Raw genomic sequence first — 23,946 nt, 5'->3', positions numbered from 1 at the left:
GAGCTCTACGAACAATTCCTTCGAACTCATGGCTTGGTTTTTGCTCTGACATGCACTGTCAACTGTGGGACCTTATATAGACAGGTGTGTGCCTTTCCAAATCATATACAATCAATTGAATTTACCACAGGTGGACTCCAAAGTTGTAGAAACATCTCAAGGATGATCAATGGAAACAGGATGCACCTGAGCTCAATTTCGAGTCTCATAGCAAAGGGTCTGAATACTTATGTAAATAAGGTATTTCTGTTTTGTATTTTTAATAAATTTGCTAAAAAGAAATAAAACCTGTTTTCACTTTGTCATTATGGGGTATTGTGTGTAGATTGATGAGATATATATTTTTAAAAATTTTTTTTGATTAAGGCTATAACGTAACAAAATGTGGAAAAAGTGAAGAGGTCTGAATACTTTCTGAATACACTGTAACTGGAGTGGCATCATGTTGAGGAGGGTCAACTGAAGTTGAAGATTCCCGGTGTCTGTGACGCCTGCTGTTTAGTGCGTAGAGAGCGTGGTGAAACAGAGAAGACACTGTCTGTACTGATCAGCTTTGAGTCTTTACCAGATAAAGTCAAGTTAGGATGTGTCAGTTATTTGTCCCTAATCTTTACAGTGTTTTAGGTGTCAAGCTTATGGTCATGTGGCAGCAGTGTGTAGGAGGGAAATTCCTAGATGTGAGAAGTGTGCAGAAGGACATGAGACAAAAGTATGTGTAGTATCGTTGGAAAAAGTTGTGTGTGTAAACTGTAGGGGTACCCATGGTGTTGGAGATCAGAGGTGTCTGGTGAGAGAAAGGCAGGTTGAGGTTGCCAGGATTAGAGCAGTGCAGAAGGTGTCATATGCTGAGGCAGTGAAGAAAGTAGTAGAGGAAGATGGGTCCAGAGTGAGGGATCCTAAGAGGATCCCTGTGAGTAGGCCTAGGCCAATAGAGAGTGATAGGAATAGCACGTGCTTCAGTAAGGTTGGTTTTTTGGCGTTCATGGCCATGGTTGTCAATTGTACCGCAGTAATGGAACGTAAATCACAGAGGATAGATGTTGTGGTGGCAGCTGCAGAGAAGTACTAGGGTGTACGAGATTTTACTGCAGAAGAGTTACAAGATGTTTTGAACGATAGTGTCCCGTCCTCCCAGGCTGCTGGCCTGGAGTAGGATCAGATATGGCCAAAGTAGTGGAATAGTGGTGAGGTTTTAATGGGTGCAGGGTTAGTTGGTAAGGCACATTTTTCACTAACTGTAATGAATTCACACTACAGAATAGTAGGCTGATACACAGACAATACAGTAGGTGGAGGCATGCACCTATTACATATGTTTGCTGATCGCCATAATACCAAAGCAGCAGAGCAGCTCAACAGCAGAAGCATGCGCAGCGCAGCAGCAGCAATCAGACGACGACGACTCTGTCACATGACAATGGATTGCGCATGCCCATTATGGCTTCGCCAATGCGAAGCTAACCAGTTAGCATCTAATACGCGACGCAAGAAGCAACTCAGTCAGTGTTGACTAGTTTCTATGGAGTGAAGATGGCTCCTTTTCCCGACGAGGTGGATGTTTTCACTGGCCCACACTGGCGAATGAAACAGTTGGTGGGACTTTACTGCGAGAAGGTCTGTATGAAGGAATATGAATTTGCCCAATTAACGTTAGCTATGTAGCTAGCTAGCATGCTGCCTGACATTTGTTACGCAGTGGTTAGCTAGCTAGTCTGAGTAATGGGTGTGTTTTTGGCATAGTTGTTATGTCCGTCGCTGGCTAACTACCTAGTTGGGGTATGTCTCAACCAGCATCTTAGCCGTCTAGCAAGGTAACGTTAATCACATGATACTTTAGCCAACTTGGATAGCAAACAGTTCTAGCTAGTTAGTTACGTGGATTGACCAGTCTGAAGTTTGCGAGCCACTTTGTTGTTATGCAACACGTTATGCTAGCTAGCAGGGTTGGAGGGTACCTTCTAATGAAATGTAATCCGTTACTGTTAGTTACTGACGTTAGTTAACGTTACCTGTCCAAAATTGTAACCAGTAACGTCATTTTTGGATTACCCAAACTCAGAAACTTAATATGATTACTTTCCCCGTAAGAGGCATTAGAAGAAGACTAAAAGGATCCATCAAACGCATTTAGTGTGGAGTGTGGTCTAAATTGTGGTGAGACTCGCTCAGGTGGAACAAACGATACATTAGCGCTTTTTTTCAATGGTGATTTTAATGTAAACAGAAAGGTGTCATAATGTATTTTTTCTCACACATCATTTCTGAATTTAAAAGTAATCCAATAAGTAATTATTTCGTTTTTCTAAAGTATCTAATCTGATTACAATATTTTTGTTGTAATGTAACTGATTACAGTTCGTTTGTTTGTGATTACTTTACTCCCAATGATGTATTTAACCCCTGGATTGCATATAAACCCTGGATTGCTAATGCTATGTGTTGGCCAGTGAGAGGCTTTGGAAGCCACCTGTCGGCCATATTGGCACTCCCCAGGAGCAGTCCTCCATAGGAATGAATGGAATTCTACAGTATTTCAATTCAATGTTTCAAGGGCAAAGTTACATGTATATAGTGGGGACAGTAACATAACTTTCAAAAAATTATACTTTAGGGAAAATGTTTGTATATATTGTCTCTCTTATTTTTATGTTTAACTCACAATATGATTTATTTAGTATTTATAAAAAACTATGCATCTGTAATAGAATACATATGACAACAACAAATGTAGACATTAATAAATGCATTTCTATAGCTTTCAAAAAAAAAATACACTGTTGCCAAGATGGAGGCGTGGTGCTTTCAAAACAGCGCCCTCTGTTAGTCATCTAGCGTATATATAAATTATTGGTTCTCCCCAACTCTGCTAGCCAGCTACTACGCAGTACAGTGGCTAACTAACTATATTGTTTCCCCAGATTTTACCTAATGTCACATAACTTGGCATGAGCAAAACACTGTCAAATTGGTGCACAACTTAATTAATGCGAACAGCAGAATGAACAACGATCCTTCCTCACCGACCTGTCAAAAGAATGAGGAGATGGCTGCCATTTTTACGGGCTCTTAACCAATTGTACTATTTTGTGTTTTTTCACGTTATTTGTAACTAACTTATTTTGTACATAATGTTTCTGCCACTGTCCCTTATGACTGAAAGTAGCTTCTGGATATCAGGACAGCGATTACTCACCTCGTACTGGATGAAGATTTTTTTCTTTAACGAGTTGGACGCAAAGGATTTCCCCGTCATTTGCATGAGAAAGAGACAGAGATATCAGGGACGTAGGTTGGGGTGCCTTGTAAGGATCTGATGGCGAGTGGGTAATCTGCCTCTACCATCAGTCCTATTAGCCAACGTACAATCATTGGATAACAAAATAGACAAACTACGATCACGGATATCCTACCAACGGGACATTAAACTGTAATATCTTATCTTTCACCGAGTCGTGGCTGAACGACGACATGGATAACATCCAGATGCCGGGATATACACTGCATCGGCAAGATAGAACAGCTGCCTCCGGTAAGACAAGGGGTGACGGTCTGTGTATATTACTAAACAACAGCTGCTGCACGAAATCTAATATTAAGGAAGTCTCGAGGTTTTGCTCGCTTGAGGTAGAGTATCTCATGATAAGCTGTAGACCACACTATTTACCAAGAGTTTTCATTTATATTTTTCGTAGCTGTCTATTTACCACCACAAACCGATGCTGGCGCTAAGATCGCACTCAATGAGCTGTATAAGGCCATAAGCAAAAAGGAAAACGCTCATCCAGAGGCGGCACTCCTAGTGGCCGGGTACTTTAATGCAGGGAAACTTAAATAAGTTTTACCTCATTTCTACCAGCATGTTAAATATGCAACCAGGGGGAAAAAAAACTCTAGACCACCTTTACTCCACACACAGAGACGTGTACAAAGCTGTCCCTCGCCCTCCATTTGGCAAATCTGACCATAACTCTATCCTCCTGATTCCTGCTTACAAGCAAAAACTAAAGCAGGAAGCACCAGTGACTCGGTCAATAAAGAAGTGGTCAGATGAAGCAGATGCTAAGCTACAGGACTGTTTTGCTAGCACAGACTGGAATATGTTCCGGGATTCTTCCGATGGCATTGAGGAGTATACCACATCAGTCACTGGCTTCATCAATAAGTGCATCGACGACGTCGTCTCCACTGTGACCATACGTACATACCCCAACCAGAAGCCATGGATTACAGGCAACATCCACACTGAGCTAAAGGGTAGAGCTGCCGCTTTCAAGGAGCGGGACTCTAACCTGGACGCTTATAAGAAATCCAGCTATGCCTTCCGACGAACCATCAAACAGGCAAAGCGTCAATACAGGACTAAGATTGAATCGTACTACATCGGCTCCGACGCTCGTCGGATGTGGCAGGGCTTGCAAACTATTACAGACTACAAAGGGAAGCACAGCCGTGAGCTGCCCAGTGACACGAGCCTACCAGACGAGCTAAATTACTTTTATGCTCGCTTCGAGGCAAGCAACACTGAAGCATGCATGAGAGCATCAGCTGTTCTGGACGACTATGTGATCACAGATGTAACACCTTTAGACAGGTCAACATTCACATGGCCGCAGGGCCAGATGGATTACCAGGACGTGTACTCCGAGCATGCGCTGGCCATCTGGCAAGTGTCTTCACTGACATTTTCAACCTGTCCCTGACTGAGTCTGTAATACCAACATGTTTCAAGCAGACCATCATAGTCCCTGTGCCCAAGAACACTAAGGTAACCTGCCTAAATGACTACTGACCCGTAGCACTCACGTCTGTAGCCATGAAGTGCTTTGAAAGGCTGGTCATGATTCCCATTATCCCATATACCCTAGACCCACTCCAATTTGCATACCGCCCCAACAGATCCACAGATGATGCAATCTATATTGCACTCCACACTGCCCTTTCCCACCTGTACAAAAGGAACACCTATGTGAGAATGCTATTAAAGGACTACAGCTCAGCGCTCAACACCATAGTGCCCACAAAGCTCATCACTAAGCTAAGGACCCTGGGACTAAAAACCCTCCTCTGCAACTGGATCCTGGACTTCCTGACGGGCAGCCCCCAGGTGGTAAGGATAGGTAACAACACATTTACCACGCTGATCCTCAACATGGGGGCCCCTCAGGGGTGTGTGCTCAGTCCCCTCCTGTACTCCCTGTTCACCCATGACTGCATGGCCAGGCATGTCTCCAACACCATCATTAAGTTTGCCGACGACACAACAGTGTTAGGCCTGATCACCGACAACGATGAGACAGCCTATAGGGAGGAGGTCAGAGATCTGGCCGTGTGGTGCCAGGATAACAACCTCTACCTCAACGTGATCAAGACAAAGGAGATGATTGTGGACTACAGGAAAAAGAGGACCGAGCACGCCCCCATTCTCATCGACAGGGCTGTAGTGGAGCAGGTTGAGAGCTTCGAGTTCCTTGGTGTCCACATCACCAACAAACTATCAAGGTCCAAACACACCAAGACAGTCGTGAAGAGGGCATGACAAAGCCTAGTCCCTCTCAGGAGACTGAAAAGATTTGGCATGGGTCCTCAGATCCTCAGAAAGCTATACAGCTGCACCATCGTGAGCTTCCTGACTGGTTGCATCACTGCCTGGTATGGCAACTGCTCGGCCTCCAGAGGGTAGTGCGTACGGCCCAGTACATCACTGGGGCCAAGCTTCCTGCCATCCAGGACCTCTATACCAGGCGGTGTCAGAGGAAGGCCCTAAAAATTGTCAAAGACTCCAGCCACCCTAGTTATAGACTCTTCTCTCTGCTACCGCACGGCAAGCGGTACTGGAGCGCCAAGTCTAGGTCCAAAAGGCTTCTTAACAGCTTCTACCCCTAAGCCATAAGACTCCTGAACAGCTAATCAAATCGCTACCCAGACTATTTGCATTGTCCCCCCCTCTTTTACGCTGCTACTACTCTCTGTTTATTATCTATGCATAGTCACTTTAACTCTACCTACATATACATATTACCTCGACTAACCTGTGCCCCCGCACATTGACTCTGTACCGGTACCCCCAGTATATAGCCTCGCTACTGTTATTTTATTGCTGCTCTTTATTTTTTATTGTAATTTTTTTGTTATCCATTTTTTACTTAACACTTATTTTTCTTAACTGCATTGTTGGTTAAGGGCTTGTAAGTAAGCATTTCACTCTAAGGTCTACACCTGTTGTATTCGGCGCATGTGACAAATAACATTTGATTTGATTTATGAGGCTTGTTTTGGCCCAAGTTCCTCTCATACAGGCATGTCCACAATTATGTTGCTTATTTGTTCAGGTCTGCAAGATTAAATATATTGTAGTTTACACACACACACACACACACACACCAAGGTGGTAGGTAGCCTAGTGGTTAGAATGTTGGGCCAGTAACCGAAAGGTTGCTAGTTGGAATCCCTGAGACAAGGTAAAAATCTGTCACTGTGCCCTTGTGCAAGGCACTTGACTCTAATTGCTCCAGGGTTGCCGTTGATATTGGCAAACCCTGGCCGAGGGTGTCTCAAGGAGAGTTGGGATATGCAAAAAAATAACATTTCCAATTCACACATGCGTATTAATACACACTTGTACATGTGTGAAATAGGAGAAATATAAGCACCCACCAAATAAGAATTATTATTACACACTTTGTTGATTAGGAGCACACAGCTTTATGCTTTTGCTATTTGAGTAACTTTGACGTGTTATTTCTCTCCATTCTACCACAGCTGTCACAGACCAACTTCTCCAACAACAATGACTTCCGCTCATTTCTTCAGTCGCTTTGTGCCACCTTCAAGGAGTTCAAGATGCATGAACAGATTGAGAATGAGTACATCATCGGTCTGTTGCAGCAGCGCAGCTGCAATGTGTATAATGTACACTCCGACAACAAGCTCTCAGAGATGTTGTCCCTGTTTGAGAAAGGGCTGAGAAGCGTTAAGGTGACTCCACTAATGATATCAGCAGAAGCACTGCCACTAACATAATGACATGTATGAAAAGGCTCTCAAATAATCGCTGTTGCTCTTGGGGCTTTGTGTTGCGTATCACTGAGTCATGTCCTTTTTATGAAATGGTACACTCTCCCTGTAGTGATTCAGCCTACAGACTGGCATGTAATATTACTACAACGAAAACAGTCTCTGGATAGGGAAGGTCTTGCATTCCTGTTAACTTTTTAAAAACTTTTATGTTAGTGAAACTGATGTTTCTAGACGCAACACATAATTGAACTATATGCCTCAATTCATGAAAAGGGAAATGGTGAGGAATTCTATGGTACATACATGCATTTTGAACAGAAAGAAAATAATTGAGAGATCTTTTGAGTTAATGGCATTATGTTGCTTGTATACAATTACGATATATATATTTGGTGTTAGGAGGTACTTTATTTGGTAGCATGTAGGGAGCACCAAGCAGAACATGCATTACATGGGCCTGTGGACATTGTTTATAGACAGAAAAATATGTTTTTAGAGAGGTAGCCTAATTAAAAAGCTTTTGGAGAAATAGAGATACTGTGCTGGCCATTTTCGGTTCCATTTGGATAATTGAGGCAGAATTGTTCCTGTGACCTACATTGTTTTTTGCTCTAGATTGCAGGAAACTGCAGTTACAGGTATTCCTCAGCAGCACCACCTTGTTAAAATATCCTGGGTAGAACCTGGTCTGTCTCAATCACAGTTTGCTAAAACACAAACGAAAATTCCACTGTTTGGGCAGAATTTTTCAATCTCTACTTGGTCTTCAACCAGGAGAGGAAATAATGTTTTAATTAAAGCTCTGATAAACAAGACTGTAAAAAATTTTGTAAATGCTATTAGAAGGCTTTTTGGTTTAGTCTCTCTGCAGATTTGTTGATGAAAGTGGAGGAAAACGTTTCTCAATTAAATCGAGGGTATTTCAAGTTTAGCTTCAAACATGTTTATCTTCTTATCCTACAAGGGAAAGTATTTGTGTTTTACTTGTCTGTTGACTCTTGTATGTTTGACAGTATTGATTTGGCAGAAGCGGAGGATTGCTGGCATTCTTAAGGGGAGTGAATGACAGTCAGTTGTGTGATGTGTAATGTTTATGATATCTTTGCAGAGTGAGTATGAGCAGCTCAACTATGCCCAGCAGCTGAAGGAAAGACTGGAGGCATTCACACAGGACTTCTTACCCCACATGAAGGAGGAGGAAGAGGTATGATTTAATAATATAAAAGTAATAATTAATTGTAGGGTATTCTGATGTAGGACTTACTGTGTACAGTATTAATACGTTTGTTATATCCAGTGTAATGTCCATGAATGGATATCAGCAAGTAGGGCTGTTGTGGTGAATGTATTACCACCAAACTGGCAGTCATGAGTCATGACCGCAGTAAAATTCCACGTGACCATTGAGTCACGGTAATCTTCTCTTATGCACTCTGGACATGCGTTGGTAGTACCCAACTTGCTAATGACCATCAGGTCCTAATGGCCTGGTACTTAAGGCTCTATTGTCCTTCTAACCACTCTGACATCAATGCAAATGCATTCAAAAATCACATTTAACACACCATCAAAATAAGTATTGTGCTTTTAAAAGTCATGTCACTGTGACAATCATTTAAAAGAAAAGTTCAACAGCAGGTTGAAACTGAGTGTAAAACATGGTCATTGTGGATGTTGTTTCAAAGCCTAACACAACAAAATGGCCAGCGCTTTCTAAGGTGATGATTAATTCAAGACAACCATAAGCATATTAGAGCTTATGCATAGGCTTATGAAACAATATATTAAACAAATCTGTGGACTGTATTATTATGCATACTGGATGGACTGGTACCTTTATGCTCCCAAATTTCTGTCCACGATTCTGGTAGAGAACGTATTGACCTAGGCGATGCTATTGGTTCATTGATTGTGCAGGGTGGCTTACAGTTAGCCTACAATTATAGTGAATTTGTATTTGATTTTGAATAGCCTAGTAATAGGACTTTTTAATTAATTGGGTGACACATTACCGTTAGCTATACAGAATCTCACCACCATGCATTTCCATCTCCTCCGCTCTCTCCTTCATTCCTTTCTTGAGGGCGCAGAGGGGATGTCAAGAGTTTAGTGAAATATGTTTAGTTACGAAAACAAGTCTATTACTATCGATGTTCCCGAAAAAATTTCACTTGGTTTCCTAAATTAAGCACTGGGTAGCTGCAGGAAAAGGGTTGGAGAGCACATGGCATACACAGTTTGGGTGGAATATTAGAATATTACCTGTCAGGGCCTTCCGAGTGGCGCAGCGGTCTAAGGCACTGCATCGCAGTGCAGAAGGCGTCACTACAGACCCGGGTTCAATCTAAGTCTAATTTTGCTGTCGATATTATGGTGTTTCAGAGTTTGTTATAACCAATTTATTGATGTGATTATAATAGGCTATAGGTCAGGCCCCTATTCCATCAATCCTTGCTCTCTTTACGTGAAACGTATTCATCGCATGCGTGTGACCAGTAGGGCCTGACCTATAGCCTATTATAATCACATCAATAAATTGGTTATAACAAACTCTGAAACACCATAATATCGACAGCAAAATGGATGCGGAGGACGTGAGCAAGAAACTCCAAACAGATGTTTACTGGTTGCTCAGGAGGGAAAGGGGAAGTCAGATCTGGGGAAGACGTTTGACTTAGTTGTGGAAACTGCTGATCAAGAAAAAGGAGGGTATAGGAGCAAGCTTTGCGTGAGTATTATGTGTGCCAAACAGTTGCTGTTAGATTACAATATTATTTTCTGACCATTTGGAACAGTGTAAACAACACTAAATAAATAAGTGTACCAGAGAGTCTGTTCTAACGGGGGAAAAAATATATATAAAGCCTTTATTACAGCAGACTAAAATCATTTGCGTACATTAGTGAATTGCGATTTTATTTATTGTTTAGGCCAATTATTCAAAGCTCCGTTTGTTATTTAATTTTAAAACTAAAATGCTTGATTGCATTTCAAAGCATGAATGTCTCGTATGCTGTGTGATGGCATGAACGAATTAATGATTGATTGATACACTAGCCTATATATTGAAATATAGGCCTAAGTAAGTTATGGTATTAAGACTAAACAGGACACACTCTTAGGCCTACAGCGCGATGGTGGTTATACAAGGCTACTATACAAAGCTTACTAATGATAACAACATAACTTAGCATTATAATGATGATCATAATTGTAATAATAACAATAAGAAGATCAAGAAAAAGGAGGTTATAGGAGCAAGAACTGCATGGAAATTATGTGACAAACAGGTGCTGTTAGATTACAATATTATTTTTCTGCCTGTTTGGGAAAAGTATAAACAACACTAAATAAATTCTAAGTTATACCAGTCTGTCCTAATGGAAAAAAATTGTAAAGCCTTTATTACAGCATAGCAGATTAAAAACAGCAGAATATCTAAAATTGCTTTATCTGACATTTTGCCATTGCATGAGGCTTAGTGCTCAAGGAATCAGTAGGCTATTAAACAAACACTCAAACAGGCAACAGAAGCAAGATCTGTCTTATTTCTGTAGATATACAGAACCAGTCAAAAGTTTGGACACCTACTCATTCAAGGGTTTTTCTTTATTTGTACTATTTTCTAAATTGTAGAATAATAGTGAATACATCAAAACTATGAAATAACACACATGGAATCATGTAGTAACCAAAAAAGTGTTCAACAAATCAAAATATATTTTATATTTGAGATTCTTCAAATAGCCACTCTTTGCCTTGATGACAGCTTTGCAGTCTCTTGGCATTCTCTCAACCAGCTTCACCTGGAATGCTTTGAAGGGGTTCCCACATATGGTGAGCACTTGTTGGCTGCTTATCCTTCACTCTGCGGTCCGACTCATCCCAAACCATCTCAATTGGGTTAAGGTCGGGGGATTGTGGAGGCCAGGTCATCTGACGCAGCACTCCATCACTCTCCTTCTTGGTCAAATAGCCCTTACACAGCCTGGAGGTGTGTTGGGTCATTGTCCTGTTGAAAAACAAATGATAGTCCCACTAAGCCCAAACCAGATGGGATGGCGTATCGCTGCAGAATGCTGTGGTAGCCATGCTGGTTAAGTGTGCCTTGAATTCAAAATAGATCACCGACAGTGTCACCAGCAAAGCACCATCACACCACCTCCTCCATGCTTTACGGTGGGAACAACACATGCGGAGATCATCCGTTGACCCACACCGCGTCTCACAAAGACACGGCGGTTGGAACCCAAAATCTCCAATTTGGACTCCAGACCAAAGGACAGATTTCCACCGGTCTAATGTCCATTGCTCGTGTTTGTTGGCCCAAGCAAGTCTCTTCTTCTTATTGGTGTCCTTTAGAAGTGCTTTCTTTGCAGCAATTCGACCATGAAGGCCTGACTCACACAGTCCCCTCAGAACAGTTGATGTTGAGATGTGTCTGTGACTTGAACTCTGTGAAGCATTTATTTGGGCTGCAATTTCTGAGGCTGGTACCTCTAATGAACTTATCCTCTGCAGCAGAGGTAACTCTGGGTCTTCCATTCCTGTGGCGGTCCTCATTAGAGCCAGTTTCATCATAGCGCTTGATGGTTTTTGCGACTGCACTTGAAGAAACGTTCAAAGTTCTTGAACTTTTCTGTATTGACTGACCTTCATGTCTTAAAATAATGATGGACTGTCATTTCTCTTTGCTTATTTGAGCTGTTCATGCCATAATATGGACTTGGGTCTTTTACCAAATAGGGCTATCTTCTGTATACCCCCCCTACCTTGTCACAACACAACTGATTGGCTCAAATGCATTTAAGAAGGAAAGAAATTCCACAAATTCACTTTTAAGAAGGCACACCTGTCAATTGAAATGCATTCCAGGTGACTACCTCATGAAGCTGGTTGAGAGAATGCCAAGAGTGTGCAAAGCTGTCATCAAGGCAAAGGGTGGCTATTTGAAGAATCTCAAATATAAAATATATTTTGATTTGTTAAACACTTTTTTGGTTACTACATGATTCCATATGTGTCATTTCATAGTTTTGATGTCTTCAGTATTATTCTACAATGTAAAAATAAAGAAAAACCCTTGAATGAGTAGGTGTGTCCAAACTTTTGACTGGTACTGAATGTGGATGATTTATAAATCCAGGCACAGTTAACATTTAGGCTATTGATTATAGACCTAATTAAATTGGGGTTTCCTCTCTCCTCAATTTTCTTAGACAATTAGGCTAAGGCAAGGGCTGTTTCCTCGTCTCTGCTGCTGTTGCCTCCACTGTATTGTTCTCAATCCCAATATGTGGGTTAATTTTGCTATTATGCACATAGCAACATAGGGAAAAGTGCCAATTCTGCAGCGCACTGAAGATTGTTTCAGGACAGCGACGGTATCCAACGCGGGAGAAAGTGCATTTACTATAAAATAATATTAGATTTATTAGTGTTGCAGCATTATTTTAACATGATATAACCATATACAATTTCAATATCACATGTCTTAGGGTGTCTTGTGCACAATGAAAAAATAAAGAATTGCGACTGCTCGACTGAAGAAATCTAGGTCGACCGACAGCCTATCGAACAAACAATCGACCAGTCGACTAAATGACTAAATGGGGTCATCCCTCGTTCTTATATTTATCTCTCAGCTGCTCATATTAAGCACATGCTGCGCCACTATAAAACCTCTCAGCTGCTCATATTAAGCACATGCTGCGCCACTATAAAACCGAAGTAGCCTACCCAGCATCATTGGAAAACGGACTGGCAGGAAAGCGCGCGGTCTCCATTTGCTATTCGAGTGCATACAGATGACGTCTTTTTTCCCCTGCCACTGTTCCTGCCCATTTGATAATGGGCCATTCTAAATTGAAACAAATTTTATACAGTGGGGAGAACAAGTATTTGATACACTGCCGATTTTGCAGGTTTTCCTACTTACAAAGCATGTAGAGGTCTGTAATTTTTATCATAGGTACACTTCAACTGTGAGAGACGGAATCTAAAACAAAAATCCAGAAAATAACATTGTATGATTTTTAAGTAATTCATTTGCATTTTATTGGATGACATAAGTATTTGATCACCTACCAACCAGTAAGACTTCCGGCTCTCACAGACCTGTTAGTTTTTCTTTAAGAAGCCCTCCTGTTCTCCACTCATTACCTGTATTAACTGCACCTGTTTGAACTCGTTACCTGTATAAAAGACACCTGTCCACACACTCAATCAAACAGACTCCAACCTCTCCACAATGGCCAAGACCAGAGAGCTGAGTAAGGACATCAGGGATAAAATTGTAGACCTGCACAAGGCTGGGATGGGCTACAGGACAATAGGCAAGCAGCTTGGTGAAAAGGCAACAACTGCTGGCGCAATTATTAGAAAATGGAAGAAGTTCAAGATGACGGTCAATCACCTCGGTCTGGGGCTCCATGCAAGATCTCACCTCGTGGGGCATCAATATCATGAGGAAGGTGAGGGATCAGCCCAGAACTACACGGCAGGACCTGGTCAATGACCTGCAGAGAGCTGGGACCACAGTCTCAAAGAAAACCATTAGTAACACACTACGCCGTCATGGATTAAAATCCTGCAGCGCACGTAAGGTCCCCCTGCTCAAGCCAGCGCATGTCCAGGCCCGTCTGAAGTTTGCCAATGACCATCTGGATGATCCAGAGGAGGAATGGGAGAAGGTCATGTGGTCTGATGAGACAAATAGAGCTTTTTGGTCTAAACTCCACTTGCCGTGTTTGGAGGAAGAAGAAGGATGAGTACAACCCCAAGAACACCATCCCAACCGTGAAGCATGGAGGTGGAAACATCATTCTTTGGGGATGCTTTTCTGCAAAGGGGACAAGATGACTGCACCGTATTGAGGGGAGGATGGATGGGGCCATGTATCGCGAGATCTTGGCCAACAACCCCAAGAACACCATCCCCACTGTCAAACATGGAGGTGGAAACATTATGCTTTGGGGGTGTTTTTCTGCTAAGGGGACAGGACAACTTCACCGCATCAAAGGGACGATGGACGGGGCCATGTACCATCAAATCTTGGGTGAGAACCTCCTTCCCTCAGCCAGGGCATTGAAAATGGGTCGTGGCTGGGTCTTCCAGCATGACAACGACCCGAAACACACAGCCAGGGCAACTAAGGAGTGGCTCCGTAAGAAGCATCTCAAGGTCCTGGAGTGGCCTAGCCAGTCTCCAGACCTGAACCCAATAGAAAATCTTTGGAGGGAGCTGAAAATCCGTATTGCCCAGCGACAGCCCCAAAACCTGAAGGATCTGGAGAAGGTCTGTATGGAGGATTGGGCCAAAATCCCTGCTGCAGTGTGTGCAAACCTGGTCAAGACCTACAGGAAACGTATGATTTCTGTAATTGCAAACAAAGGTTTCTGTACCAAATATTAAGTTCTGCTTTTCTGATGTATCAAATACTTATGTCATGCAATAAAATGCAAATGAATTACTTAAAAATCATACAATGTGCATTTCTGGATTTTTGTTTTAGATTCCGTCTCTCACAGTTGAAGTGTACCTGTGATAAAAAATTACAGACCTCTATATGCTTTGTAAGTAGGAAAACCTGCAAAATCGGCAGTGTATCAAATACTTGTTCTCCCCACTGTATATGATGAGAGAACAGCTGTGCAGCCTGAGGCAAGGAACAGAGCGCAAGCTTTTTTTTGCGACTTTCTCAAATCATCAATGGCCTATAGTCGCATCATGCAGCCAATATGTTTTGATTTATAAGACATTCTAAGGTTTTTATCATTCGCAACTGAACTAACAGACAAATAACCCTAAATGATCACTTTTAAGCTCAACATAGCCACTTCATATGCACATTCGCTCCGGAATGGGAAAAATATCCTTTCTATTTTATTCCGCTGAGTTCAATTATATTCTTTTTACTATAAAATCATATAATAAAAAATAATGGCATGGTACTTAAGCATAACTTGTCAGCTAAATGAACAAGCCTATGGCATGGAGCATAGCCAGATAACATAGAGTAGGCCAACTCATATTCTGTTCTTCTGAAATACATTTTCTTCATATCGTGTTTCTTTAGACCTGACTAAAATATGGTGTATATTATAGTGAACAAAAACATAAATGCAACATAATTTGGTCCCATGTTTCATGAGCCAAAATAAAAGCACCCAGAAATCTTTCGTACGCACCAAAATCTTATTTCTCACAAATTTTGGGCACAAATTTGTTTACATCCCTGCTAGTGAGCATTTCACCTTTGCCAAGATAATCCATCCACCTGACAGGTGTGGCATATCAAGAAGCTGATTACACAGCATGATCATTACACAGGTGCACCTTTTGCTGGGGACAATAAAAGGCCACTCTAAAATGTGCAGTTTTGTCACACAACGGCACAGATGTCTCAAGTCCAATTGGTAGTTATAGTCTTGTCCCATCGCTGCAACTCCCGTATGGACTCGGGAGAGGCGACGGTCGAGAGCCATGTGTCCTCCGAAACACGACCCTGCCAAGCCACACTGCTTCTTGAAATACTGCCCGCTTAACCCTGAAGCCTTCCGCACCAATGTGTCGGAGGAAACACCGTACAACTGGTGACCGTGTCAACGTGCCTGCGCCCGGCCTGCCACAGGAGTCGCTAGAGCGCGATGGGACAAGGACATCCAGGCCGGCCAAACCTTCCCCTAACCCGGACAATACTGGGCCAATTGTGCGTCACCTCATGGGTCTCCCGGTCGCGGCCGGCTGCGATACAGCCCGGGATCAAACCCGGATCTGTAGTGACGCCTCAAGCACTGCAGTGCCGTAAACCGCTGCGCAACTCAGGAGGCCCAGATGTTTCAAATTTTGAGGGAGCGTGCAATTGGCATGCTGACTGCAGGAATGTCTACCAGAGCTGTTGCCAGATAATTAAATGTTCTTTTCTCTACCATAAGCCGCCTCAAACATTGTTTTAGAGAATTTGGCACTACGCCAGTCCAGGACCTTCAAATCTGGCTTCTTCACCTGCGGGATGATCTGAGGCGAGCCACCCGGATAGCTGATTAAACTGTGGGTTTGCACAACCAAAGAATTTCTGCACAAACTGTCAAAACTGTCTCTGGTAAGCTCATCTGCGTGCTTGTCGTCCTCACCAGGGTCTTGACCTGGCTGCAGTTCACCATCATAACCAATTTCAGTGGGCAAATGCTCACCTTCGATGGCCACTGGCATGCTGGAGAAGTGTGCTCTTCACGGATGAATCCCGGTTTCAACTGTACTGGGCAGATGGCAGACCAGCATGTATGGCATCGTGTGGGCATGCGATTTGCTGATATCAACGTTGTGAACAGAGTGGCTCATGGTGGCGGTGGGGTTATGGTATGGGCAGGCATAATCTATGGACAACAAGCACAATTGCATTTTATCGATGGCAGTTTGAATGCACAGAGATCCTGAGGCCTATTGTCATGCCATTAATCCTCCACCATCACCTCATGTTTCAGCATGGTAATGCATGGCCCCATGTCGCAAGGATCTGTACACAATTCCTGGAAGCTGAAAAGGTCCCAGTTCTTCCATGGCCTGCATACTCACCAGACGTGCCTAAGAACCAGATTTATACTTTTAGTACTGAGCCGGTGTGCCCGAGGATGAAGGCCACTGTGTGCAGCTCACCCTGCACTAACATAAAGAACATGACCACATCTACTGCTGCTAAGCTTCCCAGTAAAGCAATAAAAACAAGTAAGCATCCCAGAAAAGTGCTCAAAATAGCCCACGTTAACATATGTAGCTTAAGAAACAAGGTTCATGAAATCAATAATTTGCTAGTAACGTTCATCTCTGAAACTCACTTAGATAATACCTTTGATGATAGTGGTAGCAATGCAGGGTTAGAACATTTACAGAAAATATATAAATGCCAATGATGGAGGTGTTGCTGTTTATATTCAGAACCACATTCCTGTGAAGATTAGAGAGGATCTCATGTTAAATACTGTTGAAGTAATATGGCTACAGGTTCATCTGCCTCACCTAAAGCCAATTATGGTGGGAAGCTGCTATAGACCACCAAGTGCTAACAGTCAGTATTTGAATAACGTGTGAAATGCTTGATAATGTATGTGATCTCAATAGAGAGGTATACTTTCTGTGTGATTTTAAATATTGGCTGGCTTTCATCAGGCTGCCCACTCAAGAGAGCTTCAAATTGTAACCAGTGCCTGCAACCTGGTTCAGGTTATCAGTCAACCTACCAGGGTAGTTACAAACAGTACAGGAATTAAATCATCAACATGTATTGATCATATCTTTACTAATGCTGCAGAGATTTGTTTGAAAGCAGTATCCAAATCTATTGGATGTAGTGATCACAATATAGTAGCCATATCTAGGAAAACCAAAGTTCCAAAGGCTGGGCCTAATATTGTGTATAAGAGGTCACACAATAGGTTTTGTAGTGATTCCAATGTTGTTGATGTAAAGAATGTGTTGGTCCGTGGTGTGTAATGAGGAGCAAACACACTGCACTTGACACATTTATGAAATTGCTTATTCCAGTTACTAATAAGCATGCACCCATTTAAGAAAATGACTGTAACAACTGTTAAATCCCCGTGGTTTGATGAGGAATTGAAAAATGATATGGTTGAGAGGGATGGGTGGCAAGGAATAAGTTAGTCCTAAATATTTCCAAAACTAAAAGCATTGTATTTGGGTCAAATCATTCACTAAACCCTAAACCTCAACTACATCTCGTAATTAATAATGTGGAAATTGAGCAAGTTGAGGTGACTAAACTGCTTGGAGTAACCCTGGATTGTAAACTGTCATGGTCAAAGCATGTTGATACAACAGTAGCTAAGATGGGGAGAAGTATGTCCATAACTAAGCGCTGCTCTGCCTTCTTAACAACACTATCAACAAGGCAGGTCCTACAGGCCCTAGTTTTGTTGCACCTAGACCACTGTTCAGTAGTGTGGTCAGGTGCCACAAGGAGGGACTTGGGAAAATTGCAGTTGGCTCAGAACAGGGCAGCACGGTTGGCCATTTAAAAGTACACGGAGAGCTAACATTAATGACATGCATGTTAGTCTCTCCTGGCTTAGAGTGGAAGAGAGATTGACTTCATTACTGCTTGTTTTTTTAAGAGGTGTTGACAGGCTGAATGTACCGAGTGGTCTGTTTGGAATGCTGGCACACAGCTCGGACACCCATGCATACCCCACGAGACATGCCACCAGAGGTCTCTTCACAGTCCCCAGGTCCAGAACAGACTACGGGAAACGCACAGTACTACATAGAGCCATGACTACATGGAACTCTATTCCACATCATGTATCTCAGTCGAGCAGTAAAATCAGATTTAAAAAACAGATAAAACTACAGTCGTGGTCAAAAGTTTTGAGAATGACACAAATACTAATTTTCACAAAGTCTGCTGCCTCAGTTTTGATGATGGCAATTTGCATGTACTCCAGAATGTCATGAAGAGTGATCAGATGAATTGCAATTAATTGCAAAGTCCCTCTTTGCCATGAAAATGAACTTAATCCCCAAAAAACATTTCCACTGCATTTCAGCCCTGCCACAAAAGGACCAGCTGCCATCATGTCAGTGATTCTCTCGTTAACACAGGTGAGAGTGTTGATGAGGACAAAGCTGGAGATCATTCTGTCATGCTGATTGAGTTAGAATAACAGACTGGAAGCTTTAAAAGGAGGGTGGTGTTTGAAATCATTGTTCTTCCTCTGTTAACCATGGTTACCATGGTTACACGTGCCGTCATCATTGCGTTGCACAGAAAGGGCTTCACAGGCAAGGATATTGCTGCTAGTAAGATTGCACCTAAACCAACCATTTATCGGATCATCAAGAACTTCAAGGAGAGAGGTTCAATTGTTGTGAAGAAGGCGTCAGGGCGCCCAAGAAAGTCCAGCAAGCGCCAGGACCGTCTCCTAAAGTTGATTCAGCTGCGGGATCGGGGCACCACCAGTGCAGAGCTTGCTCAGGAATGGCAGCAGGCAGGTGTTAGTGCATCTGCACGCACAGTGAGGCGAAGACTTTTGGAGGATGGCCTGGTGTCAAGAAGGGCAGCAAAGAAGCCACTTCACTCCAGGAAAAACATCATGGCCAGACTGATATTCTGCAAAAGGTACAGGGATTGGACTGCTGAGGACTGGGGTAAAGTCATTTTCTCTGATGAATCCCCTTTCCGATTGTTTGGGGCATCTGGAAAAAAAGCTTGTCCGGAGAAGACAAGGTGAGCGCTACCATCAGTCCTGTGTCATGCCAACAGTAAAGCATCCTGAGACCATTCATGTGTGGGGTTGCTTCTCAGCCAAGGGAGTGGGCTCACTCACAATTTTGCCTAAGAACACAGCCATGAATAAAGAATGGTACCAACACATCCTTCGAGAGCAACTTCTCCCAACCATCCAAGAACAGTTTGGTGACTTTGATACTGTGAACCATCAGATCCTCCTCTCCACCCTCTCCGAGTTGGGCATCTCCAGCGTGGCTGACTCTTGGATTGCGTCCTACCTGACAGGTCGCTCCTACCAGGTGACGTGGCGAGAATCTGTCTCCGCACCACGTGCTCTCACCACTGGTGTCCCCCAGGGCTCAGTTCTAGGCCTTCTCCTCCTATTCTCTCTATACATCAAGTCACTTGGCTCTGTCATATCCTCACATGGTCTCTCCTATCATTGCTACGCAGACGACACACAATTAATCTTCTCCTTTCCCCCTTCTGATAACCAGGTGGTGAATCGCATCTCTGCATGTCTGGCAGACATATCAGTGTTGATGTCGGCTCACCACCTCAAGCTGAACCTCGGTAAGACGGAGCTGCTCTTCCTCCCGGGGAAGGACTGCCCGCTCCATGATCTCGCCATCACGGTTGACAACTCCGTTGTGTCCTCCTCCCTGAGTGCAAAGAACCTTGGCGTGACCCTGGACAACACCCTGTCGTTCTCCGCTAACATCAAAGTGGTTACCCGATCCTGTAGGTTCATGCTCTACAACATTCGCAGAGTACGACCCTACCTTACACAGGAAGCGGCACAGGTCCTAATCCAGGCACTTGTCATCTCCCGTCTGGATTACTGCAACTCGCTGTTGGCTGGGCTCCCTGCCTGTGCCATTAAACCCCTACAACTCATCCAGAACGCTGCAGCCCATCTGGTGTTCAACCTTCCCAAGTTCTCTCACGTCATCCCGCTCCTCCGCACACTCCATTGGCTTCCAGTTGAAGCTCGCATCTGCTACAAGACCATGGTGCTTGCCTACGGAGCTGTGAGGGGAACGGCACCTCCTTACCTTCAGGCTCTGATCAGTCCCTACACCCAAACGAGGGCATTGCGTTCTTCCACCTCTGGCCTGCTGGTCCCCCTACCTCTGCGGAAGCACAGTTCCCGCTCAGCCCAGTCAAAACTGTTCGCTGCTCTGGCACCCCAATGGTGGAACAAGCTCCCTCACGACGCCAGGACAGCGGAGTCACTGACCATCTTCCGGAGACACTTGAAACCCTACCTCTTTAAGGAATACCTGGGATAGTATAAAAGTAATCCTTCCACCCTCCCCTACCCCACCCCCACAAAATAAATAAATATAAATTAAATAAATAAACAAAACAAACAAACAAACAAAAAATATATATATAAAACAAATGATGAAGTGTGAACGCACCAATTTGTAAGTCGCTCTGGATAAGAGCGTCTGCTAAATGATGTAAATGTAAATGTGACAACCAATGCCTTTTCCAGCATGATGGGCAAAAGTGATAAGTGGCTCGGGGAACAAAACATCTACATTTTGGGTCCATGGCCAGGAAACTCCCCGGACCGTAATCCCATTGAGAACTTGTGGTCGATCCTCAAGGCGGGTGGACAAACAAAAACCCACAAACTCCAAGCATTGATTATGCAAGAATGGGCTGCCATCAGTCAGGATGTGGCCCAGAAGTTAATTGACAGCATGCCAGGGCGGATTGCAGAGGTCTTGAAAAAGAAGGGTCAACACTGCAAATATTGACTCTTTGCATAAACTTTATGTAATTGTCAATAAAAGCCTTTGACACTTATGGAATGCTTGTAATTATACTTCAGTATACCATAGTAACATCTGACAAAAATATCTCATAACACTGAAGCAGCGAACTTTGTGAAGACCAATATTTGTGTCATTCTCAAAACTTTTGACCACGACTGTACACTTTATGGAACAGCGCGGACTGTGAAGAGACACACACACACAGGCACACATACAGTATTCGCGAACACATGCTAACACGCACTCTACACACACACATTTTTATATTGTTATTTTGCTGTATTATTGATTTTGTAGTGTAAATATGTTATGGTAGAGTAGTGTGTAATAATGTGTTTTATTGTATGTAAATTGTGATTGGACCCCAGGAAGAGTAGCTGCTGCCTTGGCATCTGCAATAAATACAAATACAAATGTCACCCATTGAGCATGTTTGGGATGCTCTGGATCAACATGTATGACAGCGTGTTCCAGTTCCCGCCAATATCCAGCAATTTTGCACACCCATTGAAGAGGAGTGGGACAACATTCCACAGACCACTATCAACAGCCTGATAAACTCTATGCGAAGGAGATGTCACGCTGCATGAGGCAAATTGTAATCACACCAGATACTGACTGGTTTTCTGATCCACTCCTGTACCTTTTTTTTTAAAGGTATCTGTGACCAACCGATGCATACCTGTATTCCCAGTCGTGAAATCCATAGATAAAGGCCTCATTTATTTATTTCAATTGTCTCAGTAAAATCTTTGAATTTGTTGCATATTGCGTTTATATTTTTGTCCAGTGTAAATTGATTTATTAGACTTTTGTAGATTTTCCAAAGGCACACATCAGCGGTTTGTATGCAGCTTGTATGCGTGGAGGCCTGGAGATGCGAAATGTGTTTATGTTAATTAACGATCAATTACCGTGAGACCGGCAGTTTATTGCATGACAAGATGTAATAACCGCCACAGCCCTACCAGCAAGTAGAACATTCTGTTCAGAACTGTGGGTCTTTCTGTATTTTCTATAGTAAGTAATGTAATGCTTTGCATGTGTTTGTGTGGAATGTAAATGAATGTGTATATCCAGGTGTTCCAGCCCATGCTGATGCAGTACTTCACCTATGAGGAGCTGAAAGACATCAAGAAGCAGGTGATAGCACAGCACAGTAGCCAGCAGCGATGGGACTGTGCAGCAGAGGTGCTGAAGGAGCTCAGTCTGTGGAGCCAGGCAGAGGTGCTGCACAAGGCCTTCAAGTATACTGACCACGAGAAGATTGATGATGGTGAGTCAGACCCATTCATTATCTTCCTTATATTGCACACCTTAGTTAGTACACATCTTGGTGATATCTACCCTGCATTCTCCCCGTCATATACAGATACCTTCATATGAAATCTATCTAATCTTTCGCTACACAATCCCTTTACCTAATATATCCTTCAAGAACACACATCTCAACTTCCTCATAACTACACTGAATTGGAGGATGTGGTCAGTGCTTGTTTAGGAAATTAATACTGACCACAAATTTCCCATAACCAAATGTTCCTTTGAGGCGTGGCTCTAACCCTTACCAAAAACATTTCTACAGACAGCCGAATCACAATGCTGCTGCTGCATTTCCCACTGTAAAAGTTTGCTGTGGTCTAACAATGATTCTTGGATGTCTATTTACCATGAACTGTAGAGAAGCATGTCACTTCTAAACTCTTATAAGAACTTTACTTGACTTCGGTATGAACACTTAACTATAAAAAACTCTGCTTATTATCATTCCTCAGAATTGGAGAAAGAGCCGTGCTCCACCCACATCTCCCAGCTGCCCACAGAGATCCTGCTGTGTCTGTTCCACTACCTGGGCCCTGTGGACCTGTGTCACTGTGGCCAGGTGTGCTCTGCCTGGTCTGACCTGGCCAAGACCGGCTCTCTGTGGAGACACCTCTACCCTGTACACTGGGCCAGAGGTACAAAGATCAGCCTTTACCTTTTCTACTTTTATCACCGCCGATGGTGAAGCAGTCAACACTGTAAAAACTGCCATACCAATACAATCCTTTGACACTTGTTTTTCTCATTAAGAAAAAAGTTGATGAGTGTCTGTTTCCCAGGGGATTACTATCGCGGCCCCCCAGCTGATCTGAACCAGGAGCTGGATGAGGAGTGGGTGAATAGTCGGCAGGATGAGGGCAAAGCCTACCAGGAGTGGGATGAGGACGCAGATGTGGATGAATCTGGTGAGTCACCAGTCAGTCTAATGTGTTTGTCAGGAGTACATCTGATGGATCCAGAGAAAATGCAAAGCTTGATTGATGTGACACAGATGTGTTTACAGATTTGAGTGAACTGTTTGGATACGACATTCAGAAAACGGCCCTATTCTCATCTCTTTTTTTATCCACGTTCTCCCTTGTCTAGATGAGTCTTGTGAAGACTCCTTGGCTATAAGCGCTGCTCAGAGGGAGAAGAAGCTACTGAATGGAATGATCCAGAACCTTCTGCCAGCTGTGGGTTCCTCTGTCCGGTCCATCGTTCTGGCCTATAGCTCTACGGTCTCCAGTAAGATGGTATGGACCAGGAGTATTCATGATCATATGCCTAGAACATCAATAAAGCAGAGCTGCTAATACAAATCTTCCAATGCTCTAGCTAATGAGAAACACTGGGTCTGCATATGAATGAAGGATGTTTGAGACTGAATAGATTCTACGTGGCAGAGTGTAGGTTAATGATCTGTGTGTATATGGGTGTCTGCTGCTACAGGTGCGTCAGATCCTCAGTCTCTGTCCTAATCTCACCCACCTGGACCTCACTCAGACTGATGTCACAGACTCCGCCTTTGACAGGTATGTCATCCAAGCCACACCAATTATGCTGAACACTACATGGTGTGATGTCCTATTA

The 23,946-nt window shown here is 43.2% G+C and overlaps 1 protein-coding gene across 2 annotated transcripts in view; it reads left to right on the top strand.

The window, feature by feature from the left end:
- The first annotated feature begins 1,447 nt into the window (after window positions 1-1,447).
- Window positions 1,448-23,946, top strand: part of LOC311130278 (F-box/LRR-repeat protein 5) — a 31,637-nt gene continuing 9,138 nt past the window's right edge. The window contains exons 1-8 of one of the 2 annotated variants that reach the window (XM_084163006.1): window positions 1,448-1,614; window positions 6,760-6,975; window positions 8,126-8,221; window positions 22,132-22,327; window positions 22,827-23,009; window positions 23,154-23,279; window positions 23,461-23,609; window positions 23,806-23,888. In XM_084163006.1, the coding sequence (XP_084019132.1) occupies window positions 1,531-1,614; window positions 6,760-6,975; window positions 8,126-8,221; window positions 22,132-22,327; window positions 22,827-23,009; window positions 23,154-23,279; window positions 23,461-23,609; window positions 23,806-23,888 (1,133 nt within the window). In that variant the 5' untranslated portion in view covers window positions 1,448-1,530. Of the gene's footprint in view, window positions 1,615-1,724; window positions 3,530-6,759; window positions 6,976-8,125; window positions 8,222-22,131; window positions 22,328-22,826; window positions 23,010-23,153; window positions 23,280-23,460; window positions 23,610-23,805; window positions 23,889-23,946 lie in introns of those variants that run through there. The other variant, XM_084163007.1, reaches the window with a different exon arrangement.

This window comes from Coregonus lavaretus (genome assembly GCF_964263955.1).
Source record: "Coregonus lavaretus genome assembly, chromosome: 6".
Taxonomy (NCBI): domain Eukaryota; kingdom Metazoa; phylum Chordata; class Actinopteri; order Salmoniformes; family Salmonidae; genus Coregonus; species Coregonus lavaretus.
The sequence above is the reverse complement of the archived record's forward strand: the minus strand, read 5'-3'. Positions and strand labels throughout refer to the sequence as shown.